This window comes from Hemicordylus capensis, chromosome 3 (genome assembly GCF_027244095.1).
Source record: "Hemicordylus capensis ecotype Gifberg chromosome 3, rHemCap1.1.pri, whole genome shotgun sequence".
NCBI lineage: Eukaryota > Metazoa > Chordata > Lepidosauria > Squamata > Cordylidae > Hemicordylus > Hemicordylus capensis.
In genome coordinates, this window is record NC_069659.1 from 348,974,603 (window position 1) to 348,995,094 (window position 20,492).

Sequence of the window (20,492 nt, forward strand, 5' to 3'; positions counted from 1 at the left end):
ACCTTGGGTTTACATGCAATCCTCGTAGCTCAGGTAATGGTAAAGTGTGCCTTCAAGTCAATTTCGACTCCTGGCACCCACAGAGCCCTGTAGTTGTCTTTGGTAATGGTAAAACAGGAGGGGTTTACCACTGCCTCCCCCCGCACAGTGTGAGATGATGCCTTTCAGCATCTTCCTATATTGCTGCTGTCCAATATAGTACCAGTGGGGATTTGAACTGGCAACCTTCTGCTTGTTAGTCAAGCATTTCCCACTTAAGGTCGCTGGAATCTATCACCAGTTAGATGTTCATAATCTCCTTCTAATCTTATTTCCCAACTCTGCTGCTCCTTTTCTGCAATAGTACACAGTAATTGTTTGGAAGTTACCAGTCCTCAAGGCCAGAGCCCCCCAAAGGAAGGCGATACTCCAGTTTAGAGTAGTGCTGCCAAGTTTTTCTCTGGCTCTACTCCTGTGCCTTTAGCAGTGGTCCAATAGAAAGAAATTAAGTTGGTGAGTGATTCTTTTCTTGGCATGGAGCTAAAGTGAGAAGAAAGGCTTAGCTTTTTAGATGCTCTGTGCCCAATTTCTGTTAACCCTAGTTTAGATTTTAGAGGAGTGTTAAATAATTACTGGTTTTATTGTTGTTGTTATTCTAGACGGAACATGGTGAAACAGAGTGGTTCCAGATCGGCAAAGGAGTAAGACAAGGCTGTCTACTTTCTCCTTCTTTATTCCATTTATATGCTGAACATATACTGAGAGAAGCTGGATTGGAAGAAGATGAGCATGGTTTTAAAGTTGGAGGAAGAAACATCAATAACCTGCGCTACGCTGATGATACCACTCTGATAACTGAGAATGCGGATGATCTGCAAGCTCTAGTAGTGAAAGTCAAGGAGCACAGTGAAAAAATGGGACTACGACTAAATGTCGAGAAAACAAAAATAATGATGGGTACAGCAACCAGTCTCAGAATTGACAATAAACACACTGAAGTGGTGGATAGCTTCTGCTTTTTAGGATCGACCGTCAACAGTAAAGGATCCAGCAGTCAAGAAATACGCTGCAGACTAGCACTTGGTAGGGTAGCAATGAAGGCCTTGGAAAGGCTTTTTAGATGCCGTGACGTGTCTACACCTACAAAGATTAGAATCGTTCGGGCCATGGTTTCCCCCGTGATACCCTATGGATGCAAAAGCTGAACTTTGAAGAAGCAGGATAGAAAAAGCATTGATGCTTTTGAACTTTGGTGCCGGAGAAGACATTTGAGGATACCATGGACAGCCAGGAAAACAAACAAACGGATCATAGAACAAATCAATCCAGAATTTTCACTCGAGGCACAAATGACCAGGCTCAAACTATCATACTTCGGACACATTATGCGAAGATCCAACTCCCTCGAGAAGTCCATAATACTGGAGAAAGATGAAGAAAGAGAAGCAGAGGACGACCGGCAGCAAGGTGGATGGACTCAATTACGGCAGCAATGAATGCACCACTGAGAGACCTTAAAGGCCAAACTGAAGACAGATATTACTTAATAATTAATAATATTAATTACTGGTTAAATAATTTTAAATTATAACATTAATTTTGTTTTAATATTAATTTTAAGTTAATTCTGATTTCATTGTACTTGATTGCCTGGAATCCAAGCACTTAGGCAATATAAACATGTAATAATGAAAAATGTAATGATGTCAGCTAGCATGGTGTAGTGGTTAGAGTGTTGGACTAGGTTCAGGGAGACCTGAATTCAATCCCTGGTTCAGCCATGGAACTCATTGAGGAGCTCTGGGGCAGTCATTTATCTCTCAGTCTAACCTACCTCACAGGGTTGTTGTGCGAATGCACATAACCATGTACCTGGGTGCCTTGGAGGAAGAGTGGGATACAAACAAACAAATCTTAGGATCTGGTCCGGAAACCTGCATTTCCCATTCCATCTTTTAGCTGGGTCCCACCTCTTTGTACCTGGAAAGCAGAGTAGCTCTGAGCATACACAAAGTACCCCTTAAGTAAACCCACATGGTCCTGGGTTTGGGTTGCAGAACAACCTTTGATCACCAAGTCCCTGCCAACTCTGCAGCAGAGCATCCAGCATGCACAATTGATGGAGCTGCATATCTGTTAATGTTGCTTGTCAGCAAGCAGCCAAGTCTGTTGCTAAACAGGTGTCAAGTTTGGCTAATTCAGGGCTGCAGCTGCCTGTGTGCGTCACCTCCTGGGAAGTGGAGGGAGAGGCGGTCACTCCCGGCTTCAGGCTCCTGCCACTGTAATTAGCCCAGAGTTGCCTGCTGCACTCAGGCTGAATCAGAGCCTGCACTGTGGCTGAATGGCCAAGAGGCAAGTAGCAATCCTCCCCGCATCCAAGGGGACAGAGGCAGGGTGGCCAACAGATCCAGAAGAGGAGAGACTCTCAACCCTGGCAGAGAGGAAGGAATTTCAGGAGGAAAGTCATCTGCTCAGAGTGGTAGTGGAAGCCAGAATAAAGAGGGGTAAAGACTAGGAAGTGCTCCCCTCTCTGGCAAATGCCACCAGCTTTCGGAGGCGGGGGGGGGGTTGTGGAGCCAGAAGCCAGACACTGGCTGACATACAGAGCAAGGAAGGATGCATCGGTGCAGCAGGAGAGCAGCTCAACAGAACTTCCCAACTAACTGCACCATTGCGGCAGGAAAGTGGCCATTTTTTATTCCCTCTCCTGTCTCAGGAAGCCCTCTGTGCCACCTGAAAATATGTCCTCGAGGGCTGCGCAACACTCAGGGACATATTTTAGGGTGTCGCAGAGGGCTTCCCGTTCCCACAAGCGTTGTTGGCACCGCGAGAGCTGCTGTGTGCTCTTTTTTAAAAAAAGTGTTCACACAATGATACAAGAATGCTCTTGTGTGAATGCTAGAATCCAGCAAACACTGTTGTGTGATCGATGGCCATCGTTTGTGCAACTGCATTTGCACAATTCCAGAGTTTGCACAAGAATACTCTTGTGCAATGGCATTAACATTTTTAAGAGCACACAGCAGCTCCCACAGTGCTAACAACAGCTGTGGCAAGCTGTCAGGGGTGGAGTCCCTTTAACACAGCCCCTAGCTATGCTAGTGGAAGCTGTGCAGGAGGTCAGCCACTGATTATTTAAAATACTTACAGATTACTTTCCCACAAAAAACCAGTTCTCAAAGAAGCATACATAAGAAAAGGAATGAGGAAAGGCTTCCCTAAAGAGCTCAGAAGCCTCCTTAAGTGGCGCAGTGGGGAAATGCTTGACTAACAAGCAGAAGGTAGCCGGTTCAAATCCCCGCTGGTATGTTTCCCAGACTAAACACCTATATCAGGCAGCAGCGCTCTAGGAAGATGCTGAAAGGCATCATCTCATACTGTGCGGAAGATAGCAATGGTCCACCCCTCCTGTATTCTACCAAAGACAACCACAGGCCTCTCTCGGCGCCAGGAGTCGACACCAACTTGACAGCACAATTTACTTTTAAAGAGCTCACAGTCTAAAAGGAAACACAAAATCGACACCAGCAAGAGTCAGTCACCGGGAGAAAGCAAAAGTTGGTGATGCTTGATCCCAACATAGAAGGAAGCCTTTTCACCTCTAATATCTGTGCAGCAAGCAACTGTGAAAGGCACAGTTTCTCCATCCCCTCCACTTGCATGAGACGGATGGCAAAGCCAAGGAGTGGCAATTTGCTTTCCCTTCCCGGGAGGGTACTGGGTGAATCAGCCCTGCGTATTGATCTCCATTTGCAGATTAACTGGCTGAGAGAGAATGCCAATGGCTCTGCAGAAGCCCAGACGGTGCGAGCTGCAAAGGATTACTCACACCAGAGCCCCGCACGCACGCACAGCATGCCAGGTTGCTGCGCTGTGCCTTTCCTGGCAGCAGCCTCTTCAAAGCCACGCAAAGCTGGAGGTGCCATCGTTTGTCATGTGCCAGCGATGATGCTGACCTGACCTGAGCATGACCCAAATAACCTTGGCTTGCCATGACCTGGAGAAATCTGCTGGTGCGCTGGTGGAAATGTTTACTGTGAGCTGCTCCTCAGTGGCCGCCCGTTGCCTGGAGATGGCTTCAGCTTTGGAGAAGCTTCCTTGACTTTTGAGCAGACACCCCCCCCCCGCAAAACAATTTTGGGCCGGTGGGGGCCTCTCTCTGCTACAGGGAGCTCTGTGGAGCTCATTTCCAGGCAGCCCTCGCTGTGGGATAACGGTCATGTTGAGGAAGTGAAAGGAACATGATCCAGCAGTGAGGGCTGCCTGCCTAGAAATGAGCTCTGCAGAGCTCACCTGGGCAACATGGATCCCAGGCCCCGCCCCTCTACGCATGATGTCATGCACAAAGGGGGCAGGGCCCGGGATCATGAACGGTATCCAGCAGCGAGGGCTATCTGGAAATGGCCCCCGGAGAGCTCCCGGCAGCCCCTGCCGGCCCGAAATTGTTTTTCTCGGGGGGGGGGGGTGATTTTTATTAGTGATGCCTCACCGACCAGCAGTTGAGAAACACTTGTCTACACAGACTGGCAGCAGCTTCTCCAAGGTTGAAGGCACGGCGTCTCTCTCAGCTCCATTTTGGTGATGCACCTGCTTGTATCAACTGGAAGGGAAGTTGGTTCTGCCCCCTGCCCCCTGTGGACTAGTAACTTTTGTGGGCCTATTTACGCAACTGCCTCAGAGTGTGTTAGAGCTCACAGAGCAGCACTGAGGTGTGTTGATGTGCATGGCATGCTTGTTCCTGTAATAATCAGTGGGTAAAGGTAAAGTGTGCTGTCAAGTCGGTTTCGACTCCTGGCGCCCACAGAGCCCTGGGGTTGTCTTTGGTAGGATACAGGAGGGGCTTACCATTGCCTCCTCCCACGCAGTCTGAGATGATGCCTTTCAGCATCTTCCTAGATCGCTGCTGCCCGATATAGTACCAGTGGGGATTCAAACTGGCAACCTCCTGCTTGTTAGCCAAGCATTTCCCCACTGTGCCACTTAAGGTGACCTCTTTAAACTTACTGAGGTGGATATACACATGCCAGTTTCTCTCCCTTTGAATGCTGCACTGATGGAAATCACCAGATCATGCCGGCTTCTCTACATCAAACGCCTAGAGAACTTTTTATAGAGTTCACGTGGAGGACGGACAGGTGGGAAAGTTCCTCCAGCACCTAATTCCATAGTCGTGGAATCTTTCTCTCTGAATATAGGTCTCACCCCAGTTCTATGCCACCAGATAAAGAGGGCAGGAAGCTAGACACCTTTGGCAGGTGGCTTTATTCCATCTCCGCCACGCACCTTAAGACAGCCAATTAAAGTAAAGCGTGCCGACAAGTCGATTTCGACTCCTGGTGACCACAGAGCCCTGTGGGTTTTCTTTGGTAGAATACAGGAGGGGTTTACCATTGCCTCCTCCTGCGCAGTATGAGATTATGCCTTTCAGTATTTTCCTATATCGCTGCTGCCCGATATAGGTGTTTATTTATTTATTTATTTTATTTTTATTTATCAAATTTGTACACCGCCCCAAACTTTCATCTCTGGGTAGTTTACAACAACATAAAACCAGTTAAAAACATATACAAAAACTTAAAAACAATTTAACAGTTTAAAAATAAATCAGAGCTTAAAACCTAAAAATATTAGGAAGCTGAGAAAGCTTGGGCGAAAAGATGGGTTTTCAGGTGTTTCTTGAAAATTGCCAGAGATGGGGAGGATCGTATCTCGGCAGGGAGCACATTCCACAATCTCGGGGCAGCCACCGAGAAGGCCCGTCTCTGTGTAGCCACCAAACGAGTTGGCGGTAACTGAAGATGGACCTCCTCAGATGACCTCAAGGGGTGGTGGGGTTTGTAATGAAGAAGACGCTCTCTTAAATACCCAGGGCCTAAGCCATTTAGGGCTTTGTATATAACTAGCACTTTGTATTTTGTCCGGAAACCTATTAGCAGCCAGTGTAACTCCATCAGTAAAGGAGTAACATGGTCTTTCCGAGATGACCCAGAGACCAACCTGGCTGCCGTGTTCTGAACCAACTGAAGTTTCCGGACAACGTACAAAGGCAGCCCCATGTAGAGCGCATTACAGAAGTCCAGTCTGGAGGTTACCAACAAATGTACCACTGTTTTGAGGTCCTTGATCTCGAGAAACCGGTGCATCTGGCATATCAGCTGGAGCTGATAGAAAGCACCCCTGGCCACCGCCTCAACCTGAGAAACCAGGGAGAGGTGTGAATCCAGAAGTACTCCCAGACTGCAAACCTCTTCCTTCTGGGGAAGTGTGACCCCATCTAGAACAGGCAGATCAATGTTTTTGGGAAACATACCAGCGGGGATTCGAACCGGTAACCTCTGGCTCGCTAGTCAAGTCATTTCCCTGCTGCGCCATTAGGTGGGAGAAGCTATTAACTGACAAGGAACAATTATTTAGGGGAATGATGGCAAGCTGGGGGGCCTCCAGTGTGGGGAGAAAATGTGAGGTGGGAGAGAGAGAGAGAGAGGGAGGGGGGGCATATAGGGAACACAGGAAGCTGCCTTATAGTCAGACCCTTGATCCATCTAGCTCAGGATTGACTACACCGGCTGGCAGCGGCTTCTCCAAGGCTGCAGGCAGAACTCATTCTCAGTCTTCGCCCTCTCTTGGAGATGCTGCCAGGGAGGGAACTTGGAACCTCCTGCACTCAAGCCTGCAGGTGCTCTTCCCAGAGCGGCCCCATCCTCTAAGGGGATTATTGTACAGTGGAACATAGGAAGCTGCCATATACTGAGTCAGACCCTTGCTCTATCTAGCTCAATATTGTCTTCACAGACTGGCAGCGGCTTCTCCAAGGTTGCAGGCAGGAATCTCTCTCTCTCTCTCTCAGCCCTGTCTTTTGGAGATGCCGCCCGGGAGGGAACTTGGAACCCAGATGCTCTTCCAGAGCGGCTCCATCCCCGAAGGGGATTATTTTACAGCGCTCCCACAATTAGTCTCCCCTTCTTCAAATGCAAACCAGGGCGGACAATCCATGCTTGCTCCTCCCACAAGGCCAGCTCCCCTCCTCCTCCACAGAAGGGCTGTGGTCACTGGTCAGTCTGGCTATCCCGCTCCTCCTCCCGCGCTATTAGCTCGCCCAAAGGCAGCAGGAGAGGGCTGCCGATCTCGGGAGCCGTGGCAGCAGCGCGTCGGCGTCCCTCCTGCCGCGTGCCTGGCTCGTCCTCTCCGCGGTTCTCGGAACAGCTCAGCCCGTCAGGCAGGCCGGGCGCTCGGAGGGTGACAGTCATGCCATGAGACAGGCCTTTTGTTTCCCAAGCAGGGGCTCTGCTGCGCGGGCAGCGGGGAGGACAAGCGCCCTCCTCTCGCCTGGGCTGCCGCTTGGCCTGCCTCTGGGCCCGGGAAGTGCCGCAGCACAGCAGGCTCCGGCTCAGTGGAGGCGAGCGAGCGAGCACGCCCGCAGGCTCCTCCGGTGGAGAGGGCGGGGAAGGAGGGCGTGCATGACTCCCTCGCTGGCTCCGTTTCCCTGGCTCCCCGGATCATCCTTCGGTGACTCAGCGGCTGGCCTGGTGCTCGGCTCCGCGCCTGCAAAGGACAGAGCCGGCCTCTCCCGAGGAGAGGTGGGCTGGGCGGGGTGGGGGGCGACGAGGCAGCGCTTGCCAAACCACCAGCGGACCAAGGAGAGGCCCCCAACACTCCCCCGCTCCCGCGGCATCCCCAAGTCATTTGCAAGCACTGGGCGTCCCAGCGGGGAAACCTTCCTGTGTGGGCGGGTGGGTTGCGATTGCGTCCTGCCAGCCGCGTTCTTCACTGTAAGGCCCCGGCTGGGCAGTGGCGGCCCCCATCCACCCTAAGCACAACTCCCGCCCGAATTGCTTTTTGGGCCCCTGTAAAGCTTTGGCCAAAGCAGAATACTCTGCGCGGGCCTGCTGCCGGCACCCTGCAGAAGCAACCATTCCCACGATATGCAGTGCTGTCGAGCCCAGGGCCAGGGAGGCTCCTTTAAGGGGAACGAAGCCCTCTCGAGCTCGGTCTTGGCAGGTGTGCGTGGCCCTCTTCCCAGCGCTTTCCTCCCAGAGCGCTTGAGAGGGAGGGCTCCCGTCTCTCTTAAAGGGCCCTGCGGCACTGAGACAAGCGCAGTATTGTGCGCACAGTGGGAGATGGCTCTCATATTGAAGTGTTTTTGCTAAAGTGCCCCCCCACCCCACCCGCCAGCTTGGAAAATAGCAAAGATCATCGCTTGTGCTGAAGTCTGCCACTTTTCTGCCAGCCGTGGCAATAGCCAGAATGGAAAGGGTTAAGCACTTTCCCTCCACTCAGTGCCCTTCTCCCCATCCCTTCACTGCTGTTTGGCAGAGACTCCGTTTCCAGATATATTTATTTTTACATTTATGTCCCGCTCTTCCTCCAAGGAGCCCAGAGTGGTCTAAGTGATTATGGTGTTCATCCCCACAACAGCCCTGCAAGGTAGGCTAGGCCGAAAGATAAGTGATTGGCTCAGAGTCACCCACTGAGTTTCATGGCTGAATGGGGATTTGAACTCAAGTCTCCCTGGTCCTAGTCCAGCACTCTAAACCACTACACCACACTGGCTCCAACTACTAGGAGATGCCCCTGGCTTGCAAAGGTTTAGAGGCTGAGTGCAGGGTTGCTCACTCTGACTGATGCTATTCCTGTAGATCCTAAACCCACCCCCCACCATTCCCAGTATCAAGCTATTAAAATCTCCACGCTTGCTTTCAACCTGGAGGTTGATGCTAATTCCTGGAGATTCCAGTCCAGTCCAGGAGGGTGAGCAACCCGGGGTGTGTGAGAGAGTTTCCCTTCCTCAGATGAAGAAAGCACCTTTTCTCTCAGCTGACACAACCCTGCTCCCAAACCAAAACACCACACATCACAGCACATCTAATAATGATGATAATGATAATAATCTGCCTTCTGAAATACCACCCCATCCTTCCTGCTTGCTTTGCCCTCCCTCGTAGGTCCTACCTGCAGCAAACCTGGCCTCCTGCTCTCCTTCACTGAGGTCCGAATAGGAGTTGAAGGTGCTTTCCAGAGCGAGAGGGGAGTCCACGGGCTTGCACCATCCCTTCCACTCGATGAGGTGAGCTACTCTACCCTGGGCCATGGCGGTGGGCTTCGTCACATGGTCCTTCACCACCTGCGAAATACCTGCATAGAGCACAGGGAGGTTAGGTATCTGGAAGTGGTCAGGACACACCAAGCCCATCCCACTTTATTGACTTAACACATTTTTATACTGCTCCATCTGCAAGTCCCTGGGCGGTTCACATTCTTAAAACCCAACAATTATAACATTGACACAATTAAAACAGTTTAAAATACAGATAAAACTTAAAACTTTTAAACTATAAATGAAAAGCCCTACTAAACAGGTATGTCTCCAGGTCTTTCTTAAAAACATCGAGAGGAGGGGAGGCTCTAGTTTTGTTAGAAAGTGAGGCTATTCACACCATGGGGCAAAATCGGGCTAGCGGAGGCCCCATCGTGTGAATCACTGGGCTCGGCTACGAGCCTGGTGGTTCCTAGGCGGGTAACCCACCTAAGTACCCCTGCCCTTAAACCAGGTTCGCAGAGCAAGCGCTCTGCAAACCTGGTTTTGATAAGCGTGAGTAGCTGCGGTGCGGCTTCGCACCACGGTTACTCACGAGGAGACCCCCCCGGAAGGGAGGCGAAAAGCCGGCTCCGGGGGTCTCGCCAGCATGCCCATGCTGGACCTTCCGGGGGCCGATCGACCTCAGCCCCCACCGGCTCTGTCATGGAGCCGGCAATCGTGTGGGTGGCCGATCCGGCCGCCCACGGCTCCCTCCCTGCTCATGAGCGGGGAGAGCGGGTTTTGTCTGCTCTCCCCGCTCACCCTGCTAAAGTGTTCCAAAGTCCAGAGGCAATTCTAAAAAAGGCCCGGTTTTGAGTTGCCACCAACCAACCTGGTCACAACTGTGACCAGACTTCCCCAGATTTTCTCTTTCTTTCTTTCTTTCTTTCTTTTTTATTACATTTCTATACTGGCCCATACGAAAAAGTCCCTGGGCAGTTCACAATCTAAAAACCATTAAAACATTGACACAATAAAAAAAAAATTAAAAATAGAAATAAAAACTCTAAAACCCGAAGCTTTAAAATGATAAGACCAAAGGCCTAGCTAAAGAGATATGGTTTCAGGCACTTCTTAGAAACATTCAGAGAATGGGGAAACTCTAATTTCATTAGGAAGCACGTTCCAGAGTCCTGGGGCAACTCTAGAAAAGGTCTGGTTTCAAGTTGCCACCAAACAAGCTGGTGGCAACCACAACTGGACTTCCTTGGATGATCTTAATAGGCGGGAGAGTTCATGAAGAAGAAGTTGTCCTCTTAAATACCTTGGTCCCAAGCCATTGAGACAACCCCTCTAGCCCCTTTCAGATGAGACTCTTCATCCCACAAACAAAATCCAGGTCCCCCAGAGACAGTCTGTGACCTCCAGACCACCATTCTGCACGTACAACAAGAGAGGGGCAATTTTTGCCAATCCCCCCTTCCCTCTGCAGGCCACTTTGGCTCCTGAAAATATGTCCCTGAGGGTTGCAAAACCCTCAGACACATTTTCGGTGACCACAGTGGGCTGCAGAGGAAAGGAGAGAATCAGCGAAAACCAATCAACCTCCAGTGTATGCACGCAAAGTGAGTCTGGAGGTCAGCCACTGACCCCTGTGACACATTCAAAACCAGCCTCAGACCAGATGAGGGCCCAGGTGAGAAGCATCATCAGAAACCCTTCCCTCCATTTGATAAACTTGTTTTCAATTGAATTGTGGCCTCTTTCACTACTTCAGTGCACAAGCCACATACATAATTTATCTCTTGCATATAAGAGGATCAATTTGCATGTATGGGCCAACATGATGCACAGTTCTAACGTCTCTGTCCAGGGGTTCTCAACCTTAAGTTCCAAGATGCTGCTAGACTACAGCTCCCATTATTCCCCCACCACAATGGCCTTGATGATAAGAATAAACAGGTTTACAGAATCACGGCCAGCATGATGTTAGAACTGTTCTTCTTCTTCATCACATCTTCTATATATATAATTCTCTAAGGTGTGGCAGCTCTCGCGAGAGTTTGCGAGCAGAAGCACCTGATTGGGTAGTGGGGATTCCATATGCAGACAGGGGGAGGAGCTTTTGAGAGCAGAAGCACCATGGTGATTGGGCAAGATCCTTCTCAGGAAGGGAGAAGCAAGGAAGGGCTTGGTCAACCACAGCTGCTGCTCCTGTGGGGAGGAGGAGGAGTGGGGCTCAGGTGAGGGTGGGAGGTCTCTGGGGATAGGGGGCTGCAGCTTGTCCAATAGGCACCAGCCATGCTGCAGCCGTAACCAAGAGGGGTGAGGGCGGTGGAGTAAAGGGATGGAGGAGTGGCCAAGAGGGGTGAGGGGGATGGAGTAAAGGGATGGAGGAGTGGCCAAGAGGGGTGAGGGGGATGGAAGCAACAGAGATAGAGGAGGAGGAACAGAAGTGTGGCTCAGGTGAGGGTGGAGAGATCTGTGAGGTGAGGGGGCCTGTGGTGGGGCTGAGGGGAGCAATCAAGTACTAGCGCGCAGATGCTCTGGGCGGGTTAAGCTAGTATTTATTATTTTATTAGATTTATAGACCACATGATACCAAACGTCTCCAGTTTACATACAATTTAAAAAATTTAAAATCGCCAATTAAAACAAAAAACAATTAAAACAGTATAAATTATTTAATTGTCAGGCATGGTTCTGTAAGTCTATGTTTATTCATATCATCAAGGCCACTGTAGTGGGGGAATGATGGGAGTTGTAGTTCAGCAACCTCTGGGGATCGAAGGGTGAGAACCCCTGCCTTAGAAGAAGAAGATTAGCTGAAGAGAGACCCTTATAACAAGGGCCAAACTATATGTGAAGCTCAGTCATGTATAGTCCCGCCCCCGCCAGTTCTATTTAGCATGATCTTTATTAAACAAATATTCTTTTCTCCAAAAGCAAGATAAAATATTAAAGAGAGAACATTCCGTTAATTAGATTGAGAAAACATTTTTAAAAGGTGAATATGATTGAAGATACTTGGAAAAATATTAAAGCGAATATTAATATTTTGTAAATTAAATGGGGTGGGGGGAGAATTAAAAAGAAGAACATGCAATTAAAAGCCATAATCCTAAACCCACAAAAACAAGAAACAAAAACCTGTATTGCAGGAGGGTGTGTTTTTGCATCAAAATATTATCAAACAAGTGATGGCTGAAGGTTGGAGAAAAAGCCACGAAAATTACAGGAGGAACTGAAACGAATTAGAAATAGGCACAAGTGTATCTAGGAGGTGCACACTCACTTGAGCAAAGAGCTTCCACATCAGATATCAAAGAGAACCCAATTGCCCTTGTTATTCAAAATGCAGTTGCCATCTGCAGTGGAAGAAGGGAGGGGTTTCTTAACCCTTTCCTCCCCAGTATTTCTAGACACACCAGTGATGGGGGGGGGGGTGTCCCACAGGATACCATGCTATGTTGCTGCTATGTGTGATCAGACTATTGCTGACCAGTAATCTCGGCAAGCGATCCAGAGGCAGACTTTACAGCCACTCCCAGGAGGTGGTAAAAATGCCTCGAGCTAGTTCTGATCTTGCTTCTGGTTGTGTCTGTTCCTGAATATGGGTGGAGGAGGGGTAGCGTGCAGGAAGGCTGGCTGTATGCACCAGGGATCAACCTGCATTCACTCCATCTGGATTTCAGCCCGCCTTCTCGGTTGTGTCGGAATTGATTGCTTGGCCTTCTGGGTGCATAGCAGGCCGCTCATCTTCTGTCCAGACTAATAATTTTGTGTCAGCCTGGAGTTTGGTGTCCCTGGGGCACAGGGGACATTTGAGCACTCCATCACAGGCACAAACTGATTCCGAGCACCCAGTGGCTTGCATAACCTGAACTGGGGGTAGGGTTGCCAACTGTCCCTCATTAGGCGGGATGTCCCTCATTTCAGGGAGGCAAGGTGACACAATCACCTCAAGCGGTAGATTATGGGGGCACCACCAGGGCACAAGATGCCATCAGAGCAACTTTCCAGGACTGATTTGAACCTTGGGCCTATGCCAGATTAACGAAGTAGCAAATGTAGCATTTGCTGCGGGCCCCGCGTTTTTGAGGGCCCCGCACACCCGGCTTGAACTGCCCCTCTTCTTTCTGCTCTCTACTACTCGTGCAGCCTCTCTCCTTGCTGCCTGGTGCTGCTGCCCATTCTCTCCCGCGTTGGCTGCCGCCCGATTCCAATTGGCTGGCTGCCCGCCCGTCGCCCATTTGCTTCTTCTTGTGGGGCTGATAGGTGCAGGCAACCCGCCCCCCGTGCGCGCTCCCTCGCTTTCCATGCCTGCGGGGCCCATGCAACTTCCTATATTATTCAGTGACGCCGACTGATGCATGCTTGCTCGTTGCCCATAGCCGCTCCGCAGGCCTTCTCTCTCGCACATGCGACATCACACTTCTGTGCATGCTCACAAAGAGAGCGTGTCACTGACTGTCTACCTGCCACCCCGCCCCCACTTCCATTTCCCGCAGGGTGTGCTGCTGCCTGTGTGCTGAACCGAACCCACTAACCACCCCCCAAAACGAATCTGAAAAGCCGGGGCTGCTGCTGAGAAGTGGGCTCAGCCCTCCGGCTCCTGCCACGGTGACTCCTGTCTGCGTGAGGATTACTGAACACAAAAGAGGCGTGGTGGGGGACGTTTTGCAAGGTTGTCTGCAAAGCAACGGTCAATTTTGGGTTATTATTAGTTGCAAACTTTTTTCTGCCCATTAGATTAGCGCTCTGCTTACCATGGGTCAAACCAGGATGCCTCACCCACTGTTTTTCCTCCCCCTGCCCCACTCTTTTATTTGCCAGGATTGTTTCATGGCACAAAAAGCATTGGCCTCAGGGCTGATACGACGTGCTTTTGTTTGTTTTGTTTACTTGCAATGTCAAGGCATAAATAATGCTAACAATTGTATTCAGTGATGGGGAAGTGTCTAAAGATGATATACTTTCAACCATACGCCATACATTTTGTTTATCTTATTATGATCCATTTTGTTTATCTTATTTATTTGTTCTTTCTCTGTGTGAACCACCCTGAGCCATTTTTGGAAGGGTGGTATAGAAATTGAATGAATGAATGAATAAATAAATAAATAAATAATACAACCTTTCTATCAATCTGTGCGTGAACAGGGCATGTTTAAATTGTAGTTTTCTTACTTTTGACATTTGAAATTGATACCTACATGTAAGTAATAGTATTACTGAAGTGTCAGACATTTGTCATATTATCTGGCTGTATAGCAAATGAAAAAAATTGAATTACTTTACTATGCAAGTAAATAATTTATATTTCAATATTTATGTGCATTTTTTTAAATTTTGGGCCCCTTCATAACATATGCTACAGGCCCCGCACTAGCTTAATCCGGCCCTGCCCAGGGCTAGGAAAAGCCCCTGCCTGAAACCTTGCAGAAGCTGCTGCCAGTCAGTGTAGACAGTACTGAGCTAGATGGACCAAGGGTCTGACACAGTAGAAGGCAGCTTCCTAGGTACCTGTTCCATTTATTTGCCAAGAGTATCAGTCAGCCAAGGGCAAGTTATTTAACAGACAGCCGATGGATCGTCAGTGGACGAGTTCTCATGTTACATTCTTCTTGTGATCACTGCAGTTCTGACTTGAAAACCTGAATGTGCGAAACTGCTGTTAGCAGTCATCGCAGATCACTGCTTCTTAATACACCCAGATAATTATCCAACAAGAAGCTGGCGAGGTGATACGCCAACTGTGGCTTGTCTGTCACCTATTACATGATAGCCGCCACTTGAGTGGAGTGTGTGACATCCCAAGTGGCACACACTTATTGTGGACACAAAGCCTATTGGTTTTGACGCCTGGTTCCAAGACAGATTTTCCAGATTTGGGTTTGTTAAAGTAGGGATGGGCTGGAATCTTGCAAGATTCAAGTTTCAAAGTGGATTGTGCAACTCCTTGAGGTCTGCTCTGCCTGTGCAGTAGAATGAGGTGGTAGATAATTGAGAGCAGGATGCACATTCTGCTCCACATCAGACTGAACGTTCTTAAATGCTCCCATTTCTTTCTTATCTATCTATCTATCTATCTATCTATCTATCTATCTGTGCAAGTAGAAAACTAGCAGAGCAGGGAGAAGGCTAGGTTTCTTGCGTTGAGTCAAAACCCCTGCCCCTATTTTCATAGCTGCTTTTGCAGGTGGAGAAATGAGGGGGTCATTCTGGTGAGTCATTCAGGGCAGGGGGGCACAATTGGGGGGTCTGAAACTTGCTAGTAGTCGTGGCAGTGGTGCATCTCCAGCAGTGGCTATTTTTATTTCCCAGAAGCCTCTCTGCACATCTGCTACATCATGACTTAGTGTGACTCATCGAGGGTTCTGGGAGCTAAAAGGTGGCTTGCTTTAGCTGGTGGCCACCAGGAGTATCGTTGCCATGAAATAGGCAATAGTGACAGGGGGGGGGGAGTTTTGTTGGCCTTGATTCCCTCTTTCACGCCCCCAGTGGCAGAAGGCTGGGGAAGATAGGAGCTGTGGTTCAACAACATCCAGGGACTCAAGGTCTCAAGAGATTCATAATGGTCCCCGCATCTCTTTTCCAAGCATTCTGCTGAGGCTCAGAGTCTCGTCTCCCTCTCGTCTCCCCTACAATGGAGAGGCCCATCACAGCCGTTTTCTTGGCCCCTTACCGTGCAGGGAGGACCGGGCGAGGGCTGCGATCTCTTGGATGGTGAGCGCTCGCCGCGACTTGGGTAACATTTCGACAGTGTCTTCAACATTTACCTTGAAGAGAAAAAGGGAAACAGAGGTGAGAAAAGTGTCCAGGCAGAAGACCCATCCTGCACTAGAGCAAACCGCTGTTAAGGCCAGGAAAAAAAGAGATCGGCAACCCAAAATAGAGATTGACAACCCTACCAGAAATCCCTGGAATGACAGAACTGGACTCTATGACCCTGGAGGTCCTTTTTTTGCCTTCCATTTATTTCTGTGAGCCGAAGGTTCCATTTTTATGAATGATTTGCGAGAACGGGCAAACAACACATGAACTGCAGCAGGCTGTAACTGACACTCGCATGGAAGGTGTTGCGAAAGCTGAATGGCTGAGAATTAACACATGGTGAGAGACGAGGCGCGGCAGAGGGGAGGAAAAGTCAGTGGACTAAAAGTTCTCTTGTGGACATAAAGAGCTGCCTGGCAGGTCACAAAGATCCCTCTAGCCCAGCATTCTGTTTCCAGCAGAGGCCAGTCAGATGTCTCTTGAAACCCCACAAGCAGGGAATGAAGGGAAACAGCCCTGTCTTGTTCCACAGCAACTGATACAAGGATGGGGCTGCAGCTCAGTGATAGAGCCTCTGCAGAAGGTCCCAGGTTCAATTTCTGGCATCTACAGGTAGGGCTGGGAAAAAGTAAAGACATGGTTCATCACCCAGGCTTTTGAATGACAGTATTATTTTTGCTGCCGCCGCCGCCTTGTATTTTATGTATTGTTGTGTTTAGTGGGTTATTAAATTTTAAAATAGAGATGTTATATTTATATTTGTATTATATTTACTTTTGTATTTTAATCATGCATTATTTTGATAATATTGTAAACTTTGAGATTATTTGAATGAAAAGCAGTATATAAATCGATCGATCAATCAGTGGCAAGTTCAATGGGAGTTATTCCCCAGGAAAGTGTACTTTGGATTGCAGCCCAAGTCTTTTTGGATGAGGATGGGGCAGGAGAGAAAGGGAGCAATTCTGCACAGTCTCAGGAAGTAATCCATTAAGTCGGGATTCCCTCAGGTGACTTAATCACAGAACCAGATGCTGAAACCCACATTCAGACATGCTTCTTTCCATTCCAAGCGCCACAGGAAATGCATATGTGTGGGGCGGAAATGCTGCAGAAGTTTGGCAAGGCACAGTTGGAAGTGCGCATCAACAACAAAACATGTAAAATAAGACAAAAACTTCCCTGGAAGGGACAGGGGAGAGACCTGGTCCTCAACAGGCCGTCCCAGGTGTGGGCAGAAATGGGATGAGCTAGTGCAAGAAGTGCTGCTAGGTATAGACATCCAGCTATGAGCCCCTCCCCATGCAGTTCCTTATATAAGCCCACAGAAATGGAGGGGGGAGCCCCTCTGCCTGGAAACTCTCAAGGGTGGCTTCCCAGCTTTACATGGGTGTGTGTCGGCGGGGTGCAGTTTTCTTTGTGACCATTGCACAAGGATTAAAAAGCCCTCCCCTCTCCCCAGAGTGGTAATCCTAAATGGGCCCCACACACACAGCTGCTGTTTTATAATGAAAGAAACATCTGATTGATTGATTGAGTGCCGTCAGGTCAGTGTCAATTCTTAGCGACCACATAGATAGATTCTATTGAGCCAGCGTGGTGTAGTGGTTAGAGTGCTGGACTAGGACCAGGGAGACCCGAGTTCAAATCCCCATTCAGCCATGAAACTAGCTGGGTGACTCTGGGCCAGTCACGTCTCTCTCAGCCTAACCTACTTCACAGGGTTGTTGTGAAAGAGAAACTCAAGTATGTAGTACACCGCTCTGGGCTCCTTGGAGGAAAAGCGGGATATAAATGTAATATATAAATAAATTAATTAATAAATAATAATAATAATAAAATAACAACAACAACATATATAGGGCCAAACTAAGCACTTGATGTCACAGAGAGGTTCTCAAACTTGGGTCCCCAGATATTGTTGACTACAGCTTCCATCATCCCCAGCCACAGTGGCCTTTGGGAGTTGTAGTCCAACCACATGCCGAGGACCCCAGAGTTGGAACCCCTACTTTGGAGCAACTCCTGAATATTCTATATTCAATTGAATATGAACGGAATTGTTTAATCAGTTAGACTGGGTGTCAGCTATTATTATTAAGAATACCTATGAGCCATTTTTCAACAAAAAAGAAGTCATCTTTTTGTAAACAAAGAAGAGAGGAGGTGGCTCCTTGTCACCAAAGAGCTCATTAAAAATGACTGGTTGGCAAAACTGGCTGAGAGCCAGACCGAATTACTCTTGAGTTGCCCTATCGAAATTCAGCAGTCCTTTAAAGTGACTCCTGAGTAGTGCTATCCAATACATTAATCTAGATGTCAGCCACTGACTGACTCAAGAATTTTCCATTTACTCCACTTCCATTGCACCATTCTGGGGCTGAGCTCAAGGTGGCATGTGCAGGGTTAACCGGGCAGGCTCCCATCCACACACTGACCAGACCCAAGCCTGTTTAGCTTCAGCAAGATTGCTGTGTCACATCCCTTCAGACCATCGCACTGGCCCTTAAGAGCGGTTTTCTGCTCGGTAGTGAGTCAGCTCAAAGCCTGCGTCACTCACATGCCTCCAAATTTCTTACGAACGTTTGAAGCTGCCTTAAATACTGAGTTAGATTGCAGGTCCTTCTTGCCCCAATATTGCCTGCCTTCACTGGCAGCAGCTTTCCTGGGTGTCTCTTGGGCAGGGAAGAGATTGAGGATCACAACTGGGATGTCCTGCATACGAGGCGCAGGCAATACTAACGGGTATGGCTGCCCCTCCTAGTTTTTCCCTCCGGCCAGCATATCCAAGGGCTGAGTGAGCTTTTACTGTGTTAGGGAATCATAGAGTCCACAAGAAGCTGCAAAGAAGCTGCCTTAGCCTGCTGCCCTCACTAAGCCTCCGAGCTGGCTATTATCCGGTTTTCACCTATCACCTTGAAAGCATCTTTATTGCTTTCAAACTGGAAATAAAATGAGACCAAAACAATTAGCATTGCTTTTATAACAGCAAATATATTGCATGCTCCATCTTGCACTCCTGTACATAATGCCTAGAAAGTTGCATAATGTCTAGAAAGTAAAGCTAACAGGATGGTGTCATGGCCACGTATAGGATGATGCCTGTGACATCGTTACCAGCTGCATCCTGAACTCCTCCCTCTCTTTCCATGCCTTATGGATTTCCTGCATAGTGATTTACTTTTCACCATTTCCATTTTCTTTGTTTAGGAACATAGGAAGCTGCCGTATACTGAGTCAGACCATAGGTCCATCTAGCTCAGTATTGTCTTCACTGACTGGCAGCGGCTTCTCCAAGGTTCCAGGCAGGAGTCGTTCTCAGCACAGGACGGAACGGGTGCCCTCATACTAGGGAATTGGAACGTTCCCCTTCTCGTAATCAGGTTAGTAAACCTGTATGTCATTTATGCAATGCTCCTGCATAGGAATAGGGAGGGAAGACGCGACCAAGAGGTTCACGCAGATGAGACAGTAAATCTCTTCTGGAAAAGTTTGTATGGTTATGTGCAAAAAGACAAGAGTATCTCTTCTAAACAGCAATGGGACAAATTGTGGAAATGGACGTTGGATGTAACCCACCCACCCCCATTACCTGATGTGCCTTGAAATCCCCCACCCCCGAGTTACAGTACTACCTGCATATACTTCATAACCTTGTGGGTTTCCAAATCCTTGTGTGTAAATCTTTGTAGATATATCATGTACAAACAACCACTTTGTATATAATTGTGCTTTCGCAACGTACTGTATGCTTTGGTAGTTTGTTGGTTCAATTAAAAAAATCTTGTCCTATAAAAATAATAAAAATAATAATCATCATCATCATCTTGTCCTATCTTGGAGATGCTGCCAGGGAGGGAACCTGAAACCTTCTGCTCTCTTCCCAGAGCGGCTCCATCCCCTGAAGGGAATCTCTTCTAGTGCTCACACTTCTGGTTTCCCATTCAAATGCAACCAGGGTGGACCCTGCTTAGCTAAGGAGACAAGTCATGCTTGCTACCACAAGACCAGCTCTCCTCTTCTGGGGTGTTTGGAGGTTCTACCCCCCCGCCCTTCAAAGCCTTGTGCTGCCCTCTGCAGTATCTTTCTGGCTGACCGCTTACGAAAAAACAGTGGCTGGAATTTTTTTTTTTAAGCATGAAATTATGAGAGAATGCGATTCATGCTCAGTTCAATGTTGTGTGCATCAATCAACGTCTTCCGGCCACATAAAAAAAACCGTGTGCAGGTGTCGTTAATTCTGTGCATGCACCCCCGGGGTGGGGAATCAATTTTCATCCATCTCCCCTTCCTTCTGAAGTACTGTGTGACTCCCAAAAATGCATCCCGGAGGCCGAGATCACTTCAAGGGGTAGCAAATGGTAGTGAGTGCTCCCTCCAAATATTTTTCACTCCCCCTTTCACTCCCACCTCCACCAGACTGGAACTTGACAGCAAAGGGCCAAGTCAGAGCTTGAATTATTATTTGTACAAGAGACCTTCATTGTTTAAGGAAGCCTCATTCACTCATTTTTCTAGCCCAGAACAAGCCCGGCAGGTAGAAGGTTCCTCGAGCCTCCCAGGAGCCAGGGAAACTCCTTAGCTTCCTTCCTGGCCAGGAACTTGGCTGAGTGAGGCCGTGGGCCACCTCCAGTCTCAAAAGGCAGGATGGCTCTGAGAACCAGTTGCAGGGGAGTAATGGCAGGAGAAAGGGCACGCCCTCAACTCCTGCCTGTAGTCT

At 48.7% G+C, this 20,492-nt stretch overlaps 1 protein-coding gene and 1 long non-coding RNA gene across 10 annotated transcripts in view; one reads left to right on the top strand and one right to left on the bottom strand.

Moving 5' to 3' along the window:
• Window positions 1–20,492, bottom strand: part of FAM131A (family with sequence similarity 131 member A) — an 88,094-nt gene that overhangs the window by 14,036 nt on the left and 53,566 nt on the right. For all 8 annotated transcript variants that reach the window (XM_053310360.1, XM_053310358.1, XM_053310357.1 and 5 more), the window contains 2 exons: window positions 15,684–15,777; window positions 8,929–9,111 (listed from right to left, as the gene is read on the bottom strand). In XM_053310360.1, the coding sequence (XP_053166335.1) occupies window positions 8,929–9,111; window positions 15,684–15,753 (253 nt within the window). In that variant the 5' untranslated portion in view covers window positions 15,754–15,777. The remainder of the gene's footprint in view (window positions 1–8,928; window positions 9,112–15,683; window positions 15,778–20,492) is intronic.
• The window catches only part of LOC128351150 (uncharacterized), a 75,455-nt gene continuing 70,432 nt past the window's right edge, over window positions 15,470–20,492 (top strand). For both annotated transcript variants that reach the window (XR_008319607.1, XR_008319606.1), the window contains exons 1-2: window positions 15,470–16,384; window positions 18,983–19,155. This is a non-coding gene — a long non-coding RNA (uncharacterized LOC128351150). The remainder of the gene's footprint in view (window positions 16,385–18,982; window positions 19,156–20,492) is intronic.